The following is a 24,128-nucleotide window of genomic DNA, read 5'->3' on the forward strand; positions in this document are numbered from 1 at the left end:
CTTGTGTAACCTTCTTGTCAAAGGAAATCAAGCTGTTGTTGATTTGTAGCTCCTTTATCAGTATTAGAGCACAGAGTTCTGAACAAGCTTATCAACAACCTAAATGCACAACAATGATACTCCCCAAATATTTCCCCTCAAAATTTTCCACAGCTTGAGACAACAGAGCGGCTTTATGGCTTCATAATCAGAGTCTGATGTTTATTATTAACTAGCCTTCAGGCGGCGCCGGGGGTGTGTACCAACCGAGCCCTCTATAAATACACCGAAGACGTGCTGCGTTCACAAGACAGCTCAGAGACTCAGAGGACGACATTCATCACACGTTAGAGGAAGCAGCAAGATGAAGACCCTCGTTTGTGTGTCAGTCTTCTTCACGGTTTTGTTCCAGACGTCCAGCACTGTGACGGTGACGGTACGTGTCGTCAGACTAACAGAAGCTTTCAGTGTTTTCCTTTAGGAACTCGCTTGTCATCACAGATGATGAAAAACTTTTTTTTTTTTTTTTTTTAAATAATAATCTCAAACAATACAAATCTTAAATAATTGTAAATACAGCACTCTGGAGGTTTCCTATAAGCTCGACTGTTAAAGAGATATGAATCTTATCTTAAAGTTAAAGGTGAAGGCAGGTGATACGCTGGATATCAAAGGTAACGTTTTTCTAGTCTTCTGACTCCTCACAGGTCACACCGACACAGTGATGGTAGAGGCTGCACACATTGACACAGTGACGGTAGAGGCTGCACACATTCACACAGTGATGGTAGAGGCTGCACACATTGACACAGTGATGATAGAGGCTGCACACATTCACACAGTGATGGTAGAGGCTGCACACATTCACACAGTGACGGTAGAGGCTGCACACATTCACACAGTGACGGTAGAGGCTGCACACACCGACACAGTGATGGTAGAGGCTGCACACATTCACACAGTGATGGTAGAGGCTGCACACATTCACACAGTGACGGTAGAGGCTGCACACATTCACACAGTGATGGTAGAGGCTGCACACATTCACACAGTGATGGTAGAGGCTGCACACATTGACACAGTGATGATAGAGGTTAAAGGGATACTTCACCCATTTACATGAAGCTGTGTTTTCCCACTGAAAACTTTCAAGCAAACTTTTCCATCAGACTAGTTAGAAATGGAGTCTTCACAGAAAGTTAGTGTCTCGGACACGGGCAGATAAAAAGAGGTTTAACAAAAAAAAAAAAAGAGGTAAAAACTCACCGACATAAATCCAAAATGTTCCAAAAAGAAGAAACCAAGAAAATCCAGATGAGACCAAACGACGGGCTCAGACTACACATGACAAACACAATGAACTGACAACACGAGGGGAGGAACACAGAGACTAAATAGACCTGGGCTAATCAGACACAGGTGAGACGAGTAAGACAGGTGAGGACAATCAGGGTCATCAAGACAGGAGGGAAACACTGACAACACAACAAGATATTACAAAATAAAACAGGAAACACTTCAGACTAAACTAAGAAACACCAAACTAAACTAACCTATCGTAACACAGGAAACAAACTTACAGGCAACATAGACAGACGCAAGGAAACACACTAAAGACTAAAGTAAAACACACAAGGGAACACTCAACACTGGGAAACATTAACACACAGGAACACGAGAGAACAAGATGAAATATAGAAACAAAACCGTGCCAGTGAGCTGTCATTGGGTTTGATGTGTCTTCTTCTATATTTTGTCATTTTTTGGAACAAAAAGTGAGAATACACCTGCAAACAGCTGGAGGACCTCTGCTCATCACTTGCCTTACTTTGTAGGAAGGAGACTTTCACTTCTCTCTGGAGGCGGTGAAAGCTCTCGGGGCTCTGATGACCGCAGAACAGGACTCTTCTGAACAGGAAGTGAAGCTGGTGGAGGTCAAAACAGCGGCCGTGTGCTCTCATCCCCATCTGCCTGAAGACTTCAAACCTATGTGTCTGAGGGAAGATGCAGGAGCGTATCTGGCTCGACTGGGTAAATTCAGTTTCACTGTCTGAGTTCAAAATAAACGCCTTGTTATGTGAAAGCATAGAGACACATTTTTCCAAAAAGTCTTTATAGTTCAGGTAAAATATGGTGTTTTGTTAAAGTCACATATTATGTAAAATAAACTTCACAATGTTTTCTAACACAGATATGTATCCTTTGTCTCTCTACAAATTCAACGCTTCCCATGTTTTTGTATCCAGCTGTGGATCAGTGGTGGAGTTGATTGTTTCTCAACTGTGTGTGAATGTGTCTGAATGGATGAGTTAATACTGATGGACTCTGCAGCAGCCTCTACCATCAGTGTGTGAATGTGTCTGAATGGATGAGTTAATACTGATGGACTCTGCAGCAGCCTCTACCATCAGTGTGTGAATGTGTCTGAATGGATGAGTTAACACTGATGGACTCTTCACTCTGCAGCAGCCTCTACCATCAGTGTGTGAATATGTATGAATGGATGAGTTCATACTGATGGACTCTTCACTCTGCAGCAGCCTCTACCATCAGTGTGTGAATGTGTATGAATGGATGAGTTAACACTGATGGACTCTTTACTCTGCAGCAGCCTCTACCATCAGTGTGTGAATGTGTATGAATGGATGAGTTAATACTGATGGACTCTTTACTCTGCAGCAGCCTCTACCATCAGTGTGTGAATGTGTATGAATGGATGAGTTAATACTGATGGACTCTTTACTCTGCAGCAGCCTCTACCATCAGTGTGTGAATGTGTAGGTGTGACCTGCGGTGTAAAAGTGTTTTGATAAGTTCGAAGACTAGAAAAGAAATATAAAAGCTCAAGTCCATTTAACATTCATCTGTTATTTCTCTTGCAGCTGCAGTTGCTACCAACTCTGACGCCTGCGAGATCTGTGAATCTGTCGCCTGCACCGGCTGCTGAAGGGAAACCTCCATTCAGGTGTCATAAAAAAGACGTCTCTTAAATCCAAAAGTTACACTGTATTGAAAAGATAAAAAGGGAATTGATTTCTACAGTGACATTCTTATCCATTTAATCGTGTTTGATATCAGTTCTGTATCTTATGAGCTGAAAGCATGCGGTCAAAGTTTTGTACATCTGCTTAAGATGAAATATTTTTTATTGCCTTTTTGATGAAATCTCAATAAACTGTTTGAAAAATCTCCAAAGGTTTTGTGTGTTCATAAGTGGTTTGAGTGGTGCTGCGGTTGGACATTGATCGTGCAGTGAAAGTAGAATCATATCTGATGTACCAGGTGTCACATCATGACGAGACAGGAAGTAAAGACTGAGTGATGCAGGTATGTTTGACGTCTGTTTGAGACAGGAAAGACGTGGAGAAAGAAGCACTCAGAGGCCAATTAGTACATTTGACATCGATCCTCTTTGTTCAACATTCATGTAATAATTTAAACATCTTTTAGAACAATGCCAATATATGACAGATTAGTCTTACATACTTATCAATTTAAATATTTAGGTATCGTGATCTTCTGATGGCTCTTTGATGTAGTCAAGATCAAGCCATACCCGAGACCAGAGTGCTCTGACCCCGCAACCAAGTCCAAGACATTTAGCAATAGAGACCGAGCTAAGACTGTAAATATCACAGAAAATCGTCGTAGCCCAGTGAAAAATATTAATCAATAGTCAATATTGATTAATATTTGTTCATGAGGAATAGGTAAATAAATAAAGGGTTAAAAAAAAGTGTATTTAAAAGAGTGGTTAAAATATATTTATTTGGACTGTTAAAAATGTGTCTGAAAGTTCATGAGAATGTTTAAAAATGCTTACATGTATTTTATTTCATTTGTTTTGTAAAAGAAATGTTAAATCTTTGAGAGCTATCCTTTTGGAGAAATGTAGTGGTCACGAATGCAGTTTACGTTGCGTGTTTTTGGTTCACGTGATGTGCATGCGGGGGTGTGTGAGAGAGACGAGAGAAGGAGGAGAGAGCATCTGAGCATGCAGGAGTTGATGGCCTAAGCAGAGTTTTTTTGAGAAGTTATGCACAATAGACTGGTGTAGTAATGACATATTTTTGTAGGCCAACCTGAAAAAATGGCGCCGATGGTTCCTTCGAAAATTCGCCTATGGGATTTTTGAATTGGATTTTGGCTCATTGCAGAAAATAAGCTCTGTGTCAAACACACGTTTCTGATGCATGGCTGTCTTGTTCAGCGGGATAATCTTTACAGATGAACATCATTTATATGAAGTTTGAAGATTTAAAGCAACCGAGAGAAGTAAAAAGCTAACGTTGTGCGCTAGCGAACTACACCGCGGTCGGTTTATAATGACGTCACAACCGTTAAGCTTCATCTATCTAATCATCGGATTTGACAAGATAGCTAAACGTTAGCTTAATAAGTTGTTTATTAACCTAATATTTACAAGAACAGTGAAAAACATGACTAGAGGCTGTAAGGAGGATTAGGGAGAGAGTTCCCGGCGTGATGACGTGTAATGTCTGTGACAACCACTGTAGTTTCAGTTAGCTACTCGTTAGCAACCGCCGTTTAAAGTTTGCGTAAAAACTGTAAAATTCACAAGTGCAGTCTTAGCTAACGTAGTTTATCTCGTCTAACAAAACATCAACATCTCTTCAGCTTGTGTTAACCACACATCTTATTTCAGGCTTCTAACCACAAACCCATTCAAAATCCCCATTGACTTTTAGAGGTTAGAACCACGGCGCTTAAATGCTAACTCACTTCCTGGTTTTAGGACTCAAAACTACACCAGTCTATTAGCTTCTGTTCAAGGATTACCAGCAAGGTAATCTGCAAGAAGCTATGTTATCAGAACTTTAGCACAAAGTTCTGAGATGCTGTGAAGTTTATTAGCTGCTTGCTGGCCAAGTAAGTAGCGAGGGAACGCAGACGGACGGCGCGCCGCAGCTAGCTAACACAGGTTGTCCTCGTGGCTTCGTCTGGTCTGAGTAACCAATTGTGGGGTTGTTTTTGGCCTGAAAACAAGACGCCTCTACCAGATAGCGCTCTGAGCCACCCTGGATGCTCAGAGTTCCTCTGGCAACGCTGGAAACCTGCTGGACATCACGACTGCATCTGCATCCTGCTATTTTGCTCCACATCCGAGGTTGATGGATGGTAATCTCTTTGGCCCACACATCTCTGGAAAGGTACTGCCTGGATTTTTTGCTCTTGTGCACTTGGACATCAAGTGAGTTTTGATTTCAACGTATTCAAAGGAAGCAACGGGTATTTTATTTATGCAAAAAAGCAATTATTATGCCGGCTTAGCATAGAGTGTTGGGTTGACATATTTAAAGGAGAGTGTGATTTAATTTACACGTGTGGAAAAGAAACCACAAAGTAAATATTTTATTTTACTATTGTTATTAAAGTAAGCAATTACTTGTTCATTTTACTACAGTTTCTGTGTGTTAATGCGTGGTTGTTATATGTAAGGGGATTTTACAAGATTTAAAGGTCCTACAACATATTAATTCATACAAAATAGTTAAAGGTAAAGTTGTTTCCTAGTGTCAACAGTTCAGTTGCACTACCCAAAACTGATATTACATTAGGTTAATCTTAGATACCCTACCAACATAAGTATTGTTAAAGAGCTCAGGGCCCCTTTTCTACTTAGTTAGATGGTTGACGGGCTACATCGTTGTTTCAGAAAGAAGAGTTTTCCTTTGTAAAGACATTTTATAGATATTTTTTAAAAGCATATGTGGAAGGAGCGGGACAACAGTAAATCTTCAAGAGTCATTTTATCTATTGTTTTTCTAAATTTATTGTGGGAGAACCGAAGCGCTCGGCGTAAACCCAACCCCCCCCCACAGCAGTGGACTCAGGACCTTCAGTGGGTTGCTCTGAGTCTAACTATGTGGTCTCTCTGTGGTCCTGTGGGGACCTGAAGTCCTGCATCACATCCAGATTGAACTCTCTTTGCTGCCAGTCAAAGTAACACAGAGAGTAGGACGGACATGAAGCGGGATTTCAGGCCCCCCCAGTGTGCCATCCACCCACCATTATCCATGAAGACTCTTTTAGCCCCTTCTGAAGGTGGACACAAACAGCTTGGCCATGGTCTTGTACGCATTCTTGAAGAAGTCTTTAACCTTGTTGCTCTGTTCTGGTTCTAACAGACACTCCTGTAGAGAGTCAACTATGTACCTGATGACGTGCGGTTCTTGACGGATCATGCCCCTCAAGAGCGCCTCTTCACCAAAGTCCTCGCAGAACTTTTTCTGCAGCTTCTTGAAAGTCTTTTTCAAATTGACTGGACTGAGATGGAAAGTCATTTGGTAGTGTTGCATCTCTGTCCAGAGCAGCTCTGTAACTGTCCTGATGGTTGAACGGAAGGCCTCAAAGGACTCATCGAGCAGACTCTTTTTCAGAATCTGTTCCACCAGCCCAGTCACTATGACCTCACAGGTTATCCAGTCCCACGTGTTGTCTTGAATCTCCTCATATGACAGTGACTCATGACTGGCCGACGACATGTCACAGAGAGAAGTTGCAGGTGCTGGAGGCATCAACGTTTGCCTCGATGTTAATTCTGAAGCCGCACTCATTTCCTGGACTCCCCAGATCCCCATCAGAGCGGCGGTGGCAGAGTCTGTCCCCGATTCATGCTTCCGTATCTGCTGGTTGAGCCAGTTCAACATCCGCTTCGTGAAGGAGTCGAATTCAGTGCGGATAAACTCCATTAAATGTACCATTTGTTTGTTGGCCGCGGATAACTGGTGGCACAAGAATTCAGCCAGGTGCTTCCCTTTGATTTCATACTTCCCATTGTTGATGTCACTGGCCACTCTTCTATAAATACACATCACATCGGTTCCCTTGTTAGACTTCTCATGCTCTCTGAGCAGGTTCGTCACGAAGCTATCCACGCCACCAAGTAACAACTTCATGGATGCTTCGTCCTTTTTGGAAACTGAATTGGCAAAGTTCATCCTCAGCTTTGCAAAAATGTTAAGGATCGACTCTTTTGAAAATTTCCATACGTAATAGGTCTTAATTCTCCTCAGGAGTATCTGCTCGAAGTGTATGTCTTCAGATCGGACTGATTTACTCTCACAATCAAGTTGGGAATAGCTGTCAGTAGCTTCAACGATATCAGAAACTGCCTCGAGTAAATCATTTTCATAGTCGGACAGAAGCATGGCGATTTCTTCGTCTGACAATTCCTCGACAGCTTGAGCCTCAAAGGTCTTGATACCCCTTGCGTGTTGCTCCAGGATCATCTTCACGGTTTCAGATCTATGAAGACTCTCCTTAGGGGAACATTTCGACTCATCATCATCATCCATCAGGCGGGTCACAGGGGTCTGACGTATCTCGTCCAGCTCCTCCTCCGGCTCTGCGTGCATCAATGCCACAAGTTCACTCTCTACACTTGACTTGAATGACATGTTCTTCGCAAATGTTTGAAGGACTCTCATAAGACTTTGAGACATTTTATTCAGTCTACTTGCGAATTTGTTGGAGGCCTGTGGTTCTTTTCCCTCACTGACCCGGTCAGAGTTAATCCTGTCCGTGACTTCTTTCACAACAAGCCCGGTCACCTTGTCTACGCTCCGGCAGTGGATTTCCTTATTGACACCCATCGCCTCCGCAAGAGTCAGAGAAATAGTGTCACCCAGACACTCCTGAACTTGCTCTGCTGTTACGCTCTTCTGGGAGCTATCGGACCCTGAAGAGCGTCCTGATGACTTTGGAGGACTCTGTTTTGAGTCCATCCTCACCAAAGCCATGTAAATGTATTTTGCTAAAGTTTGCACTATATCTACACACAACGACGTGATCATTTCTTTCATCATCGTGTCGTGGGTGCCGTCCTCCAGACTGTCCCACTGTTCATCAGTGAGCCGATCTAGGAACATGTCCACGACAGGACGAAGGGTCTCAGTTGTCACTGTTGGGATTTTCTGCCCCGTTTTCTGCTCAGTGTTTGGGCTCTGCATTGTTTGATTCGCTGTTTGTCTTAAAAATGTCAAATATAAACAATTAATGAGCGGCCGACACTAAATTAGCTGTGTGGTTATTAATGTCTCTCCTGTCCAGATGCTGCGATGAGTGAAGACAATTTAACTTTCAGAGCTGACTTTACTAAGATCAGTGGCCTTTGATCTCTGATGTCATCGCGTGATGTCACAAGATTCCAACCACTTGTCACATGACTGAAGAACACATTTTAAGATATTTGAAAATAAACAAAAATGTCACCGATTTCAGATTTTAAATCAAAACAAACGGTGACATCAGTAGATTCCAGCGACATACCGCAGGACTGAAAATCATTGAGAGCCAAGATGGCGCTGGCTTAGTGAGTTTCTTAAACTTCTCTCCTCAAACAGTTTGAAGGTCTATGAACGGACAGCCAAACTGTGTGAAGATTGCTTACAATGATTATACAAAATACACAAATATAATGCAAACCTTTTTTTGTCCAATGATTAGGTGTCGTCTTTTCTGATTATTTGTGTTACTGTTATCTATTTTTTGGGGCTCTTATTTTGAAGGCGGGTTTTGTAAAACAACACAAACAGAAGTGTTACAGGTGGAGATGGGAGAAATGCCTTTAGAAATGAGAAGGATTCTGCTATCAGTGACGAGCTGGGTCATAGTCCAGATCATCCAAACACAGGGAACTTTAAAAACGGAGACGAAGAAAACAAATAACTGGATGGACAGAGATTTAGAAAGCAGCAGAACTTAAAGTTCATCAATTGAACATTAGTTGTTATTATTGCTGTTATTTTTGTATTGATTAGATTGAGAGGATATACATATATTTTTTCATATTTTATTATTCACAGAAAGTAGAACACGTTAGATACTCTGATCCACACTATATACTAACAGGTGGCGGAAATGCCCCAACTTGTTGTCATAAAACTTGAAGGGGGCGGGGTTTGGATACCTGTCAACAGGTACGGAAATGGATTGTTCTGGAAAGACAGCCGGTGAAAACAGGGAGAGGATTCGTGGGCTCCTGTGAACGAGGTAATGACGTCTCTTTCTATCTAAAGTTTAAAAAAAAAAAAGACAGTTTCCGAGTTGTAAAATCTACAGAAACCTGCTCAAGTCGGAACAATAACCTAAATAATTAGATGCCCTACTTGCAGCCATTTTTTTCATCAACTTGGGGGGCAAAACATGTTTTATGTTAAGATGTGTTATAATAGGCGTCAACATCTCTCCAGCTTGTGTTAACCACAGACCTTATTTCAGGCGTCTAAACACAAACACATTCAAAATCCACAATGACTTTTAGAGTTAGGAACCCATGGAGCTAAAATGATAACTCACTTCCTGGTTTTAAGACTCAAAACTACACTTTGCCCTGTTGTAAAATATGAGTGTACAGAGAGTGATGAGTAAGGAGAGAGAGGGCTTGGAAAAGAGCCGAAGAGGAGTGTAACTGCTCTAATGTTGAATGGTGCAGACATAAACTATACTGCCTTAACAGAGTATCTTTGATGACTAATTTAATTAAATTATTTAATTAATTACTACTACTAATAACTAGCAGGACTACTGAACCCTTTTTGGGTTCTCTTACTTTAATACACACCAAATATATACTTTTGAACAGACAAGCAGGAAGTAAACTTTGTTCAATGGAAAAAAACCAAGAATAAAACCAAGCATGGTAAAAACAAGCCCGTGGACAGACAGCTCTATTTCAGAACTAATCACACTTTTCTGACATCCATTTTGCTGTTGTATTTCCTGGGCGTAACCTGTTACCATAGAGACCTATGTGGATCAGACCTCGTCAATACTGACAGGCTCAAACTTTCCTCTTTGTCCTTCACAGGTCTAACTCCCTCCTGACGTCCAAGCAAGCTGAAAACCCTTTTCTCCAGCAGTGTGGAAGCTGTCCTGTTTGGATCGATATTTCTCTGGGTGCTAAACCTGCGTTGGTTCACTTCAAACAGACGATGAATCCGGCGGGTCTTCTTGAAGAGAGAATGACACTTAAATCATTTGCACCGTTTCTGGTAAATGATCTTACTGAATGATCTCAGCAGGGGTTCACGTTTGACATTTCTCCTCTTCAACATTTCTTTCTGTTTGTTCTGAATGATTCTTTTTCACATTTACAAACAGGACTTTCGGTCGGCCTCGAGGAAATTCTGGCAAACCGTCCGTCGCCTCAGGAGGGGGAAGCAAGGCTTCACCAACACTGTTTACAGTGGAGGTGGGGAGCTGCTGACCTCAACTGGGGATGTACTGGGGACGGTGGAAGGAATACTTCGAGGATGTCCTCAATCCCACCGTCACGTCTTCCACCGAGGGAGCAGAGGCTGAGTTCTCAGAGGTAGACTCATCCATCACCCAAGCCGAAGTCACCGAGGTAGTTGGCAAGCTCGTTGGTGGCAAGGCGCCGGGGGTGGATGAGATTCGCCCTGAGTATCTTAAGTCTCTGGATGTGCAGGGGCTGTCATGGTTGACACGTCTCTGTAACATCGCGTGGAGGTCGGGGACAGTGCCTCTGGACTGGCAGCCCGGGGTGGTGGTCCCTCTTTTCAAGAAGGGGGATCGGAGGGTGTGTTCCAATTACCGGGGAATCACACTCCTCAGTCTCCCTGGGAAAGTCTATTCCAGGGTTCTGGAGAGGAGGATCCGGCTGATTGTCGAACCTCGGATTCAAGAGGAACAACGTGGTTTTCGTCCTGGCCGTGGAACACTGGACCAGCTCTACACTCTCCAGCGGGTACTCGAGGGTTCATGGGAGTTTGCCCAACCAGTCCACATGTGCTTTGTGGATCTGGAGAAGGCATTCGACCGTGTCCCTCGCGGCACCCTGTGGGGGGTGCTCCGGGAGTATGGGGTTCGGGGCCCTTTGCTAAGGGCGGTCCGGTCCCTGTACGACCGGAGCAGGAGTATGATTCGCATTGCCGGCAGTAAGTCGGACCTGTTCCCGGTGCGCGTTGGCCTCCGGCAGGGAAGCCCTTTGTCACCGGTTCTGTTCATCACTTTTATGGACAGAATTTCTAGGCGCAGCCAGGGGCCGGAGGGAGTCCAGTTCAGGGATCACAGGATCTCGTCTCTGCTTTTTGCAGATGATGTGGTCTCGTTGGCTCCATCAAACCCGGACCTCCAGCGCGCACTGGGGCGGTTCACAACCGAGTGTGAGGCGACTGGGATGAGGATCAGCACCTCTAAATCTGAGGCCATGGTTCTCGACCGGAAAAAGGTGGTTTGCCCTCTTCGGGTCGGTGGGGAGTCCTTGCCCCAGGTGGAGGAGTTTAAGTATCTCGGGGTCTTGTTCGCGAGTGGGGGGAAGATGGAGCGTGAGATCAACGGACGGATCGGTGCGGCGTCTGCAGTCATGCGGTCGCTGTATCGGTCCGTCGTAGTGAAGAAGGAGCTAAGCCGAAAGGCGAAGCTCTCGAATTACCGGTTGATCTTCGTTCCTACCCTCACCTATGGTCATGAGCTTTGGGTCATGACCGAAAGAACGAGATCTCAGATACAAGCGGCCGAAATGGGCTTCCTCCGTAGGGTGGCTGGGCGCACCCTTAGAGATAGGGTGAGGAGCTCGGTCACCAGGGAGGAGCTCGGAGTAGAGCCGTTACTCCTTCACATCGAGAGGAGTCAGTAGAGGTGGTTCGGGCATATGGTCCGGATGCCCCCTGGACGCCTCCCTAGGATGGTGTTCCGGGCATGTCCCTCCGGGAGGAGGCCTCGGGGTAGACCCAGGACACGCTGGAGAGACTATGTCTCTCGGCTGGCTTGGGAACGCCTTGGGGTCCCACCAGAAGAGCTGGAGGAGGTGTCTGGGGTGAGGGAAGTCTGGGTGTCTCTGCTTAGACTGCTGCCCCTGCGACCCGGCCCCGGATCAGCGGCAGAAAATGGATGGATGGATGGATTTACAAACAGACAAACTTTTTTCCTCTTCACAGATCCTTCTGCTGAATGTTATCACCAGTCAAACTCACTCGTGTGAACCATACGAGTATCTGACACCTGATGGATGCTGTCCTATGTGTAAACCTGGTAAGATCCTTGTGAATGTTAACGAAACATAAATGTAAGTTTGTCAGGTTAGAGATGCATCTTAATCTTCTGTCTCTGTTTCTGAGAAGTTAACTTAGGACACGATATCCCCGCTAACGTAACAGTTACTACAGGAGGAGCGTTCATGTTCACTCAGTAAAAAAGACAACTCCTTCTCTTCTGACGGTTCAAGAAGAAAAATGACTTCATGATTTGTTTCAAACAGGACAGCGAGTTTATAAAGACTGTACAAGCTTTCCCTGTGCTCCCTGCACTAACGGGACCTTCATGGACCAGTGGAATTCCCGTCCAGAGTGCTACAACTGTACAGAGTGCGATGAAGGTAAATCTCTGACATGATTATAAAACTAAAGCAGAAACTGTATCCACACAATAAAGATCAGAACGTGTTACTAAGAGAGCCGTCCTCAGTCTGATGATCATCAGACAATCTGACCTGAGTGTTTGTGTCCACAGCTGCTGGTCTGAAGACGAAGACGTCGTGTACGACAGTATCAGACACAGTTTGTGAACCTGTAGAAGGGTTTTACTGCTCAGAGCCGAAGAAGGACGACTGTGTGAAAGCAACGAACCACACACGTTGTAAACCAGGAGAATACATCAGCAAAAACGGTTAGTGAAACACTAACCAGACTCTTCGTCTGGGAGGAAGACACAGATCACCACACCTTTAAACCACACCCCCGACATGTTCAAATAATGCCTCCTGTTTTTCCAAACAAACCTTCTTCTCTGACGAACCAAGACACCGTCTTTAATAAAAGAGCTTTGAGACACGAGGCTTATTCAGAGCGCCGTTTCAAGCCGCCATATTTCCCCCCCGGGACGTTTTGCCTCCAGTCTGAATGTTGTGGAGTTGTAATGGAGGATGAAGTGAACCGTCGTCAGAGGTAGTGACAGCGGCGTTACAGAGCAGAGACACTGATGAACACACGGGTTTATAAGCTCCTCCTGTCAGCTGATGGAACATTTAAATAACTCTTCATGAACACGTATGACGGACTGTGCTCATGTCCAAACAGCCGTGAAATAAATGGTCTCATGTGTCCTGCATGTTTGTGTAGGAACGTCCTCCACAGACACCGAGTGCTCCTCCTGCTCTGATGGAACATTTTCAGACGGGACGTTTACGTCTTGTCAGAATCACACTGAGTGAGTGAAGCTTCACATCACACATGGACACACCTGAGTTCATGATCCTCCACATGTTCCTGTAACAACTCTCCCTCTGTCATTACAGCTGTGAATCAGAGGGTCTAATTCTGCTGAGAGCAGGAACTAAGACATGGGACGCTCAGTGTGCAGAAAGACTGACCAGCTGTGTTGATTTGGATGAACCGATTGAACGGACTCGAATGATTGTACCGATTGTACTGATTGGACTTCAACTTGTCATTGTAATTAGACTTGCAATTAATCTTGTAATTGGACTTGTAATTGGACTTGTGTGTTGTCTCGGATGGAAGTTCCGGAAAAATCGACAACAGAAGTAAGGTTTTCACTGTGACGATGAAACATGATCATGTTTAATGTTAATATTATGGTCTGTCTTATTTTTTGTTTATATTTTGTTTTATTCCAGCAGAAGACAGTCAGTACTCTACACCCAGGTATGTTTTAAACTCTCTTTACTCTCAGTTTAATGTTCAATCCTTCGAAGGTTAGACAGCAGATCTCTGATCACATGTTTACTGACTCTGTCCTCTTTTTACAGCTTTCCTTAATGTTTGCTTTAAACTCTTTTCTCCTCAGATTGAACACCTGTAGAGGGAATCGTCTCCAGGATCCTGTTCTGATCCAGCCTCTGCACCCTGACACATTTAGTTTTCATCAATTTAAAACATTTCTCCCTTACACATAAAGCCCCTCACAGATGTCCTCCATTAGCCCACTACTCTATGCAGCCTCAGAACTCCCGCCTCCCTGACTCCAAACACTGAACCTGGAGCGTGCATAGTGCCTACTCAATCTGTCAGTATACAGAAGACAGTCCCTACGAGTGTGACCCAAACCGGCTGCTTCCGTACTCACTCGCCACATATTCAACACTGCACTGACCCTTCACTCATCAACACTGATTGTGACGTGTGCTCTGTTTGTCCTTGATGTTGTCTTCTTGTTTTATGTGCAATGTTGTTTGTCCTCAATGTTCGGACCTTTTTAAACTCATGTACAGTCTTTGAATTTTTCAAGAGTGCTCATAAATATATATATATATATATATATATATATATATATAAATAAATAATTTTAATTTATGGGTTCAAAGAAGTTAAACACAACAGACTCCCGTCACTTGTTTATGAAGGTCCCTGTTTATCTGGAGACATGTTTTTATTGTTGTTTGCACTTCTTGTACTATGAAGCATTTTGTCTACAGATATAAAATCACCTAAAAAAAACTACCGAGGTGATAAAGTGTATTTTAAAAAGGCAAAAATAAAAAAGATTTCACTATTTTAAAGTGTCAGACTCTTGAACAATAACGTCAAACTTTTTAATCTGTGTACTGCTGACCTCTGGTGGTTTTAAACAGAACTGTTTGACGGTCTGTTATTTTAAAGGGGACAAGAAAAATCCACTTGTCCATTTGTGTAACCTGAGCATCGACAGACCTATAGAATGTGAAATGGTATCTCCCATGGACTTCATCAGCAGCCTCGAGTAAAACTTTTAGGCAGGTCCGCCATTTTTATTCTCTCTACAGAGGAGTAATGTTTACTAGGAAAAAACTAAGGGGGCGGGGCTTATTTCATTTAAAGAGACACACACACCCAAACGGAGCATTCTGAGAGAGCTGGTTTCTACAGGGTCCTCTGCTGCTTGATTCATGTTACATTTGGACCAAAGCTCAGAAACACAGATGATTCATTTAAAGCACAGGGGGACTGTTTATAAAGAGGGGGACAATATGTCCTCTTTAACTTCAACACACTAAGCTAACGGTTGAAAGACTTCATAAAGCTCTCTGTTCAATATATCTAAGAACTCTGAATACTGAACTGTCTCAACGTCGATCTCTTTTCTTCAAACTCTTCTCTCCTTTGCTGATATCTGACTTCTGTTTTAAACTGTTTCATTTCACGTTTTTCTCTTTGCTCCTTTCCGCTTCGTCACTTCTCATTGATCTGGTTTTATTTCTTATCGATAATTGATCTGAAAAACGACACAAAACACTTTAGAGATTATATAAAACAACAAGTAACAGTTAAAGTCTAATGACCAACACAGGTTAACGAGGGTCACAGAGGAGAAATAAAAACAGTAGTTGGGATAGTTTACTCCGTGTCCTTACTGTGATAATATGAAGTCAGTGCATGAATGTGTTTTTCGACTGAATTTTGAGCTTTTAATTAAAAAAAACTACCGACATCACTTCTTTATCCACTCTGTGTTTTTTTAATTCATATATATGTATTTTAGAGTTTGTTCAAGTAGGATAAGAATGACGTCTCAGCTCTGTGATCCGAGCGTCAAAGTGTTTCATACAGTTCAGAAAGAGCACTTCCCTTTTTCCCCGACAACAACTTCAAAGAGAGAGAGAGACCAATATGTCCGCCTGTTGTCAGTCAAAGTGACACTGAACATTACAACCAATAATCAATTTATGTGTGGCTCAAAATGTCAACACTATGGTGTATCACAAAGAAATGTACTATAGCTGTCAATGTCTACAAAGGCCAACAAATACGAGTTCATAGAGGAAGGTTCCCTCTTTATATCGAGAAAAAACCTTTTTATTTTTCAAGTTAAAATCCTAAATGATGCTCATTAAAACTGTTTTTAAGTCCTGCATGTGAAAAGTGAAACACAGATGTTTAAGATGAGACTGTTAAACTTTCCTCAGTAATGCAGCGACTAAATCAGGAACAGTTGTATCATAAATCTGAATGGTCTCGTTGTTGCCGTGTTATTTTCTTTGGTTTTATTTTGAAATCCGTGACCTCAGCTTGATTGTTAAAGCTGAGACAAAATCCAAAGGAGGGACGAAAGAGTTCCTTCTCTTTATCCGACAGCCTTTTCCATCAGACTAGTTATAAATGGAGTCTTCACAGAAAGTTAGTGTCTCGGACACGGGCAGATAAAAAGAGGTTTAAATAAACAAAAAAGGTAAAAACTCACCGACATAAATCCAAAATGTTCCAAAAAGAAGAAGAAACCAAGAAAATCCAGATGAGACCAAACGACGGGCTCAGACTACACATGACAAACACAATGAACTGACAACACGAGGGGAGGAACACAGAGACTAAATAGACCTGGGCTAATCAGACACAGGTGAGACGAGTAAGACAGGTGAGGACAATCAGGGTCATCAAGACAGGAGGGAAACACTGACAACACAACAAGATATTACAAAATAAAACAGTCTTCTTCTATATTTTGTCATTTTTTTAAACAAAAAGTGAGAATACACCTGCAAACAGCTGGAGGACCTCTGCTGATCACTTGCCTTACTTTGTAGGAAGGAGACTTTCACTTCTCTCTGGAGAATACACTGTATTGAAAAGATAAAACAAGAAAAGGGAATTGATTTCTACAGTGACATTCTTGTCCATTTAATCGTGTTTGATATCAGTTCTGTATCTTATGAGCTGAAAGCATGCGGTCAAAGTTTTGTACATCTGCTTAAGATGAAATATTTTTTATTGCCTTTTTGATGAAATCTCAATAAACTGTTTGAAAAATCTCCAAAGGTTTTGTGTGTTCATAAGTGGTTTGAGTGGTGCTGCGGTTGGACATTGATCGTGCAGTGAAAGTAGAATCTTATCTGATGTACCAGGTGTCACATGACGACGAGACAGGAAGTAAAGACTGAGTGATGCAGGTATGTTTGACGTCTGTTTGAGACAGGAAAGACGTGGAGAAAGAAGCACTTAGAGGCCAATTAGTACATTTGACATCGATCCTCTTTGTTCAACATTCATGTAATAATTTAAACATCTTTTAGAACAATGCCAACATATGACAGATTAGTCTTACAGACTTATCAATTCAAATATTTCGGTATCGTGATCGTGAAAATATATCAAAACGTGCGCCTATTTGTGCTGTCGCTCACAGTCCAAACGGATCGGTGATATCATGTTTAGTTTTCAAGATATTTGAGGTTTTGCGAGCAGTGGTAAGCCCATTCAAATACATTGATGGAATGTTCTGGCAGATCAAAGCTGAATGTCAACCAATCAGTGAGCAGCTTATCAGAGTTAGTTTAGAGTGGGACAGAGTTCTGTCTTAGCTGTTAGATGGCACCATGCTTACTGCTGTCCCCCACACACACACACACACACACAGACACTCACGCACACACGGCAACCACCCTCACAATTTCTGCAGGAATTGTCTAGTTAATTTTACTATTGTTATTAAAGTAAGCAATTACTTGTTCATTTTACTACAGTTTCTGTGTGTTGATGTGTGGTTGTTATATGTAAGGGGATTTTACAAGATTTAAAGGTCCTACATAATAATAATCCATTCAAAATAATTAAAGGTAAAGTTGTTTCCTAGTGTCAACAGTTCAGTTGCACTACCCAAAACTGATATTACATTAGGTTAATCTTAGATACCCTACCAACATAAGTATTGTTAAAGAGCTCAGGGCCCCTTTTCTACTTAGTTAGATGGTAGACGGGCTACATCGTTGTTTCAGAAAGAAGAATTTTCCTTTGTAAAGACATTTTATAGATTTTTTTAAAAGCATATGTGGAAGGAGCGGGACAACAGTAAATCTTCAAGAGTCATTTTATCTATTGATTTTCTAAATTTATTGTGGGAGAACCGAAGCGCTCGGCGTAAACCCCCCCCCCCCAGCAGTGGACTCAGGACCTTCAGTGGGTTGCTCTGAGTCTAACTATGTGGTCCCTCTGTGGTCCTGTGGGGACCTGAAGTCCTGCATCACATCCAGATTGAACTCTCTTTGCTGCCAGTCAAAGTAACACAGAGAGTAGGACGGACATGAAGCGGGATTTCAGGCCCCCCCAGTGTGCCATCCACCCACCATTATCCATGAAGACTCTTTTAGCCCCTTCTGAAGGTGGACACAAACAGCTTGGCCATGGTCTTGTACGCATTCTTGAAGAAGTCTTTAACCTTGTTGCTCTGTTCTGGTTCTAACAGACACTCCTGTAGAGAGTCAACTATGTACCTGATGGCGTGCGGTTCCTGAAGGATCATGCCCCTCAAGAGCGCCTCTTCACCAACGTCCTCGCAGAACTTTTTCTGCAGCTTCTTGAAAGTCTTTTTCAAATTGACTGGACTGAGATGGAAAGTCATTTGGTAGTGTTGCATCTCTGTCCAGAGCAGCTCTGTAACTGTCCTGATGGTTGAACGGAAGGCCTCAAAGGACTCATCGAGCAGACTGTTTTTCAGAATCTGTTCCACCAGCCCAGTCACTATGACCTCACAGGTTATCCAGTCCCACGTGTTGTCTTGAATCTCCTCATATGACAGTGACTCATGACTGGCCGACGACATGTCACAGAGAGAAGTTGCAGGTGCTGGAGGCATCAACGTTTGCCTCGATGTTAATTCTGAAGCCGCACTCATTTCCTGGACTCCCCAGATCCCTATCAGAGCGGCGGTGGCAGAGTCTGTCCCCGATTCATGCTTCCGTATCTGCTGGTTGAGCCAGTTCAACATCCGCTTCGTGAAGGAGTCGAATTCAGTGCGGATAAACTCCATTAAGTGCACCATTTGTTTGTTGGCCGCGGATAACTGGTGGCACAAGAATTCAGCCAGGTGCTTCCCTTTGAATTCATACTTCCCATTGTTGATGTCACTGGCCACTCTTCTATAAATACACATCACATCGGTTCCCTTGTTAGACTTCTCATGCTCTCTGAGCAGGTTCGTCACAAAGCTATCCACGCCACCAAGTAACAACTTCATGGATGCTTCGTCCTTTTTGGAAACTGAATTGGCAAAGTTCATCCTCAGCTTTGCAAAAATGTTAAGGATCGACTCTTTTGAAAATTTCCATACGTAATAGGTCTTAATTCTCCTCAGGAGTATCTGCTCGAAGTGTATGTCTTCAGATCGGACTGATTTACTCTCACAATCAAGTTGGGAATAGCTGTCAGTAGCTTCAACGATATCAGAAGCTGCCTCGAGTAAATCATTTTCATAGTCGGACAGAAGCATGGCGATTTCTTCGTCTGACAATTCCTCGACAGCTTGAGCCTCAAAGGTCTTGATACCCCTTGCGTGTTGCTCCAGGATCATCTTCACGGTTTCAGATCTATGAAGACTCTCCTTAGGGGAACATTTCGACTCATCATCATCCATCAGGCGGGTCACAGGGGTCTGACGTATCTCGTCCAGCTCCTCCTCCGGCTCTGCGTGCATCAATGCCACAAGTTCACTATCTCCACTTGACTGTAATGACATGTTCTTCGCAAATGTTTGAAGGACTCTCATAAGACTTTGAGACATTTTATTCAGTCTACTTGCGAATTTGTTGGAGGCCTGTGGTTCTTTTCCCTCACTGACCCGGTCAGAGTTAATCCTGTCCGTGACTTCTTTCACAACAAGCCCGGTCACCTTGTCTACGCTCCGGCAGTGGATTTCCTTATTGACACCCATCGCCTCCGCAAGAGTCAGAGAAATAGTGTCACCCAGACACTCCTGAACTTGCTCCGCTGTTACGCTCTTCTGGGAGCTATCGGACCCTGAAGAGCGTCCTGATGACTTTGGAGGACTCTGTTTTGAGTCCATCCTCACCAAAGCCATGTAAATGTATTTTGCTAAAGTTTGCACTATATCTACACACAACGACGTGATCATTTCTTTCATCATCGTGTCGTGGGTGCCGTCCTCCAGACTGTCCCACTGTTCATCAGTGAGCCGATCTAGGAACATGTCCACGACAGGACGAAGGGTCTCAGTTGTCACTGTTGGGATTTTCTGCCCCGTTTTCTGCTCAGTGTTTGGGCTCTGCATTGTTTGATTCGCTGTTTGTCTTAAAAATGTCAAATATAAACAATTAATGAGCGGCCGACACTAAATTAGCTGTGTGGTTATTAATGTCTCTCCTGTCCAGATGCTGCGATGAGTGAAGACAATTTAACTTTCAGAGCTGACTTTACTAAGATCAGTGGCCTTTGATCTCTGATGTCATCGCGTGATGTCACAAGATTCCAACCACTTGTCACATGACTGAAGAACACATTTTAAGATATTTGAAAATAAACAAAAATGTCACCGATTTCAGATTTTAAATCAAAACAAACGGTGACATCAGTAGATTCCAGCGACATACCGCAGGACTGAAAATCATTGAGAGCCAAGATGGCGCTGGCTTAGTGAGTTTCTTAAACTTCTCTCCTCAAACAGTTTGAAGGTCTATGAACGGACAGCCAAACTGTGTGAAGATTGCTTACAATGATTATACAAAATACACAAATATAATGCAAACCTTTTTTTGTCCACTGATTAGGTGTCGTCTTTTCTGATTATTTGTGTTACTGTTATCTATTTTTTGGGGCTCTTATTTTGAAGGCGGGTTTTGTAAAACACAAACAGAGCGTTACAGGTGGAGATGGGAGAAATGCCTTCAGAAATGAGAAGTATTCTGCTATCAGTGAAAAGCTGGGTCATAGTCCAGATCATCCAAACACAGGGAACTTTAAAAACGGAGACGAAGAAAACAAATAACTGGATGGACAGAGATTTAGAAAGCAGCAGAACTTAAAGTTCATCAATTGAACATTAGTTGTTATTATTGCTGTTATTTTTGTATTGATTAGATTGAGAGGATATACATATATTTTTTCATATTTTATTATTCACAGAAAGTAGAACACGTTAGATATTCTGATCCACACTATATACTAACAGGTGGCGGAAATGCCCCAACTTGTTGTCATAAAACTTGAAGGGAGCGGAGTTTGGATACCTGTCAACAGGTACGGAAATGGATTGTTCTGGAAAGACAGCCGGTGAAAACAGGTAGAGGATTCGTGGGCTCCTGTGAACAAGGTAATGACGTCTCTTTCTATCTAAAGTGAAAAAGGACATGTTTTATGTTAAGATGTGTTATAATAGTTTAATTAACCCTTTATTGTGAAAATACATGGCCTAGAAAAAACTACTTTCTTAGGATGATTTACAAAACTAATATGACGATGTTAGGGCTGTAATGTCAGGGTTTGGATAGGCTAGGGTGACCAGACATCCCCGATTTCCGGGGCAAGTCCCCGATTAGGCTGCCCTGTCCCCGGTTAAAAGCTGTCCCCGGTTAAAAGCTGTCCCCGAATTGAATGGGAGAGAGAAAAAGTCGCCACATTTGATGCTCAGTTGTTATTGTTTTTCTCTACTTCCATCTCGGACTGTGTGCGTTTCAACCGAGAGCGGAGCTTCACCTTAGTAAAAACGAACGAGAAGCCAGAATTATAGACTAGTAATGACGTTTTTTTCTACTATAGTCTGTAGACTGGTATAGTTTGCGTAAAAACTGTAAAATTCACAAGTGGGGTCTTAGCTAACGTAGTTTATCTCGTCTAACAAAACTTCAGCTTGTGTTAACCACAGACCTTATTTCAGGCGTCTAAACACAAACACATTCAAAATCCACATTGACTTTTAGAGTTAGGAACCCATGGAGCTAAAATGCTAACTCACTTCCTGGTTTTAAGACTCAAAACTACACTTTGCCGTGTTGACATAAACTATACTGCCTTAACAGAGTATCTTTGATTACTAATTTAATTAAAAATTGTAATTAATTACTACGACTAATAACTAGCAGGACTACTGAACCCTTTTTGGGTTCTCTTACTTTAATACACACCAAATATATACTTTTGAACAGACAAGCAGGAAGTAAACTTTGTTCAGTGGAAAAACAACAACAATAAAACCAAACATGGTAAAAACAAGCCCGTGGACAGACAGCTCTATTTCAGAACTAATCACACTTCTCTGTCATCCATTTTGTTGTATTTCCTGGGTGTAACCTGTTACCATAGAGACCTATGTGGATCAGACCTCGTCAATACTGACAGGCTCAAACTTTCCTCTTTGTCCTTCACAGGTCTAACTCCCTCCTGACGTCCAAGCAAGCTGAAAACCCTTTTCTCCAGCAGTGTGGAAGCTGTCCTGTTTGGATCGATATTTCTCTGGGTGCTAAACCTGCGTTGGTTCACTTCAAACAGACGATGAATCCGGCGGGTCTTCTTGAAGAGAGAATGACACTTAAATCATTTGCACCGTTTCTGGTAAATGATCTGAGCAGGGGTTCATGTTTGACATTTCTCCTCTTCAACATTTCTTTCTGTTTGTTCTGAATGATTCTTTTTCACATTTACAAACAGACAAACTTTGACCTCTTCTCTCTTACATGGACTGGACTCTCTGTATTCATTTACACTTCTTTACTTTACACATTTCTCTTCACAGATCCTTCTGCTGAATGTTATCACCAGTCAAACTCACTCGTGTGAACCATACGAGTATTGGACACCTAATGGATGCTGTCCTATGTGTAAACCTGGTAAGATCCTTGTGAATGTTAAAGAAACATAAATGTAAGTTTGTCAGGTTAGAGATGCATCTTAATCTTCTGTCTCTGTTTCTGAGAAGTTAACTTAGGACACGATATCCCCGCTAACGTAACAGTTACTACAGGAGGAGCGTTCAAGTTCACTCAGTAAAAAAGACAACTCCTTCTCTTCTGACGGTTCAAGAACAAAAATGACTTCATGATTTGTTTCAAACAGGACAGCGAGTTTATAAAGACTGCACAGAGTCCAGTAGCACTCTCTGTGATCCCTGCACTAACGGGACCTTTATGGACCAGCTGAATCCTCTTCCAGAGTGCAACAACTGTAGAAAGTGCGATGAAGGTAAATCTCCAACATGATTATAAAACTAAAGCAGAAACTGTATCCACACAATAAAGATCAGAACATGTTACTAAGAGAGCCGTCCTCAGTCTGATGATCATCAGACAATCTGACCTGAGTGTTTGTGTCCACAGCTGCTGGTCTGAAGACGAAGACGTCGTGTACGACAGTATCAGACACAGTTTGTGAACCTGTAGAAGGGTTTAACTGCTCAGAGTCTAAGAAGGACGACTGTGTGAAAGCAACGAACCACACACGTTGTAAACCAGGAGAATACATCAGCATAAACGGTTAGTGAAACACATTTCACTTTATCTCAGAGACTCTGACATTCTTTACAGACTCTTGTTTTTTTTAGCCACAATCACAGATCACACGTCATCAAAACTGTTGTTTTTAAATCACTCTCCAAAACCTGCATCACAAACATGTGATGAAGGCGGAGCTTAGTTACAGAGCTTCCTGACTCCAGTCTTTATGCTAAGATATGCTAACCTGGTTCTTACTGCAGCTGTGTGCTGATAAACACAAACCTCCACCTGTCATGATGGAACATTTAAATAACTCTTCATGAACACGTATGACGGACTGTGCTCATGTCCAAACAGCCGTGAAATAAATGGTCTCATGTGTCCTGCATGTTTGTGTAGGAACGTCCTCCACAGACACTGAGTGCTCCCCCTGCCCTAACGGAACATTTTCAGACGGGACGTCTCCGTCTTGTCAGAATCACACTCGGTGAGTGAAGCTTCACATCACACATGGACACACCTGAGTTCATGATCCTCCACATGTTCCTGTAATAACTCTCCCTCTGTCATTACGTGTCACACAGGACTGCACTGATCATCTTAAGTGTTGCACTCTTTGTAATTGGACTTGGACTTGTAATTGGACTTGTGTGTTGTCACAGATGGAAGTTCCTGAAAAATCGACAACAGAAGTAAGGTTTTCACTGTGACGATGAAACATGATCATGTTTAATGTTAATATTATGGTCTGTCTTATCATTCATTTGTTTTATTCCAGCAGAAGACAGTCAGTACTCTACAACCAGGTATGTTTTAAACTCTCTTTACTCTCAGTCTGTTTAATGTTCAGTGATTAAAAATAAAGACTCACTTATTCATGTTTCTCTTACAGGGTCGTGTGACGTCAGAAGATTCATCTCAGACATCCGAAGAACTCAAAGAGTTGAAGGTAAGACAGCAGATCTCTGATCACGTTTACTGACTGACTCTGTCCTCTTTTTACAGCTTTACTAAA

The 24,128-nt window shown here is 42.6% G+C and overlaps 2 protein-coding genes across 7 annotated transcripts in view; both read left to right on the forward strand.

Moving 5' to 3' along the window:
- The first annotated feature begins 278 nt into the window (after positions 1-278).
- LOC306834111 (guanylin-like) lies at positions 279-16,714 on the forward strand. The gene is made up of 4 exons (XM_079359891.1): positions 279-415; positions 1,815-2,010; positions 2,862-2,960; positions 16,491-16,714. The coding sequence occupies exons 1-3, from the start codon at positions 344-346 to the stop codon at positions 2,924-2,926; spliced, it is 333 nt and encodes a 110-aa protein (XP_079216017.1). The 5' UTR covers positions 279-343; the 3' UTR covers positions 2,927-2,960; positions 16,491-16,714.
- Positions 8,747-24,128, forward strand: part of LOC306834105 (tumor necrosis factor receptor superfamily member 5-like) — a 37,663-nt gene continuing 22,281 nt past the window's right edge. For 2 of the 6 annotated variants that reach the window (XR_013780443.1, XM_079359883.1), the window contains exons 1-7: positions 20,232-20,321; positions 20,925-20,997; positions 22,052-22,235; positions 22,417-22,510; positions 22,737-22,862; positions 22,997-23,152; positions 23,513-23,600. Coding sequence is in view for 5 of the 6 variants with exons in the window: in XM_079359883.1 (XP_079216009.1) it covers positions 22,176-22,235; positions 22,417-22,510; positions 22,737-22,862; positions 22,997-23,152; positions 23,513-23,600 (524 nt within the window). In the remaining variant the exon portion in view is untranslated. The other 4 variants (XM_079359882.1, XM_079359880.1, XM_079359881.1 and 1 more) reach the window with 4 other exon arrangements.

The sequence above is a fragment of the Symphodus melops genome, assembly GCF_947650265.1.
Source record: "Symphodus melops genome assembly, chromosome: 13".
Classification (NCBI taxonomy): Eukaryota; Metazoa; Chordata; class Actinopteri; order Labriformes; family Labridae; genus Symphodus; species Symphodus melops.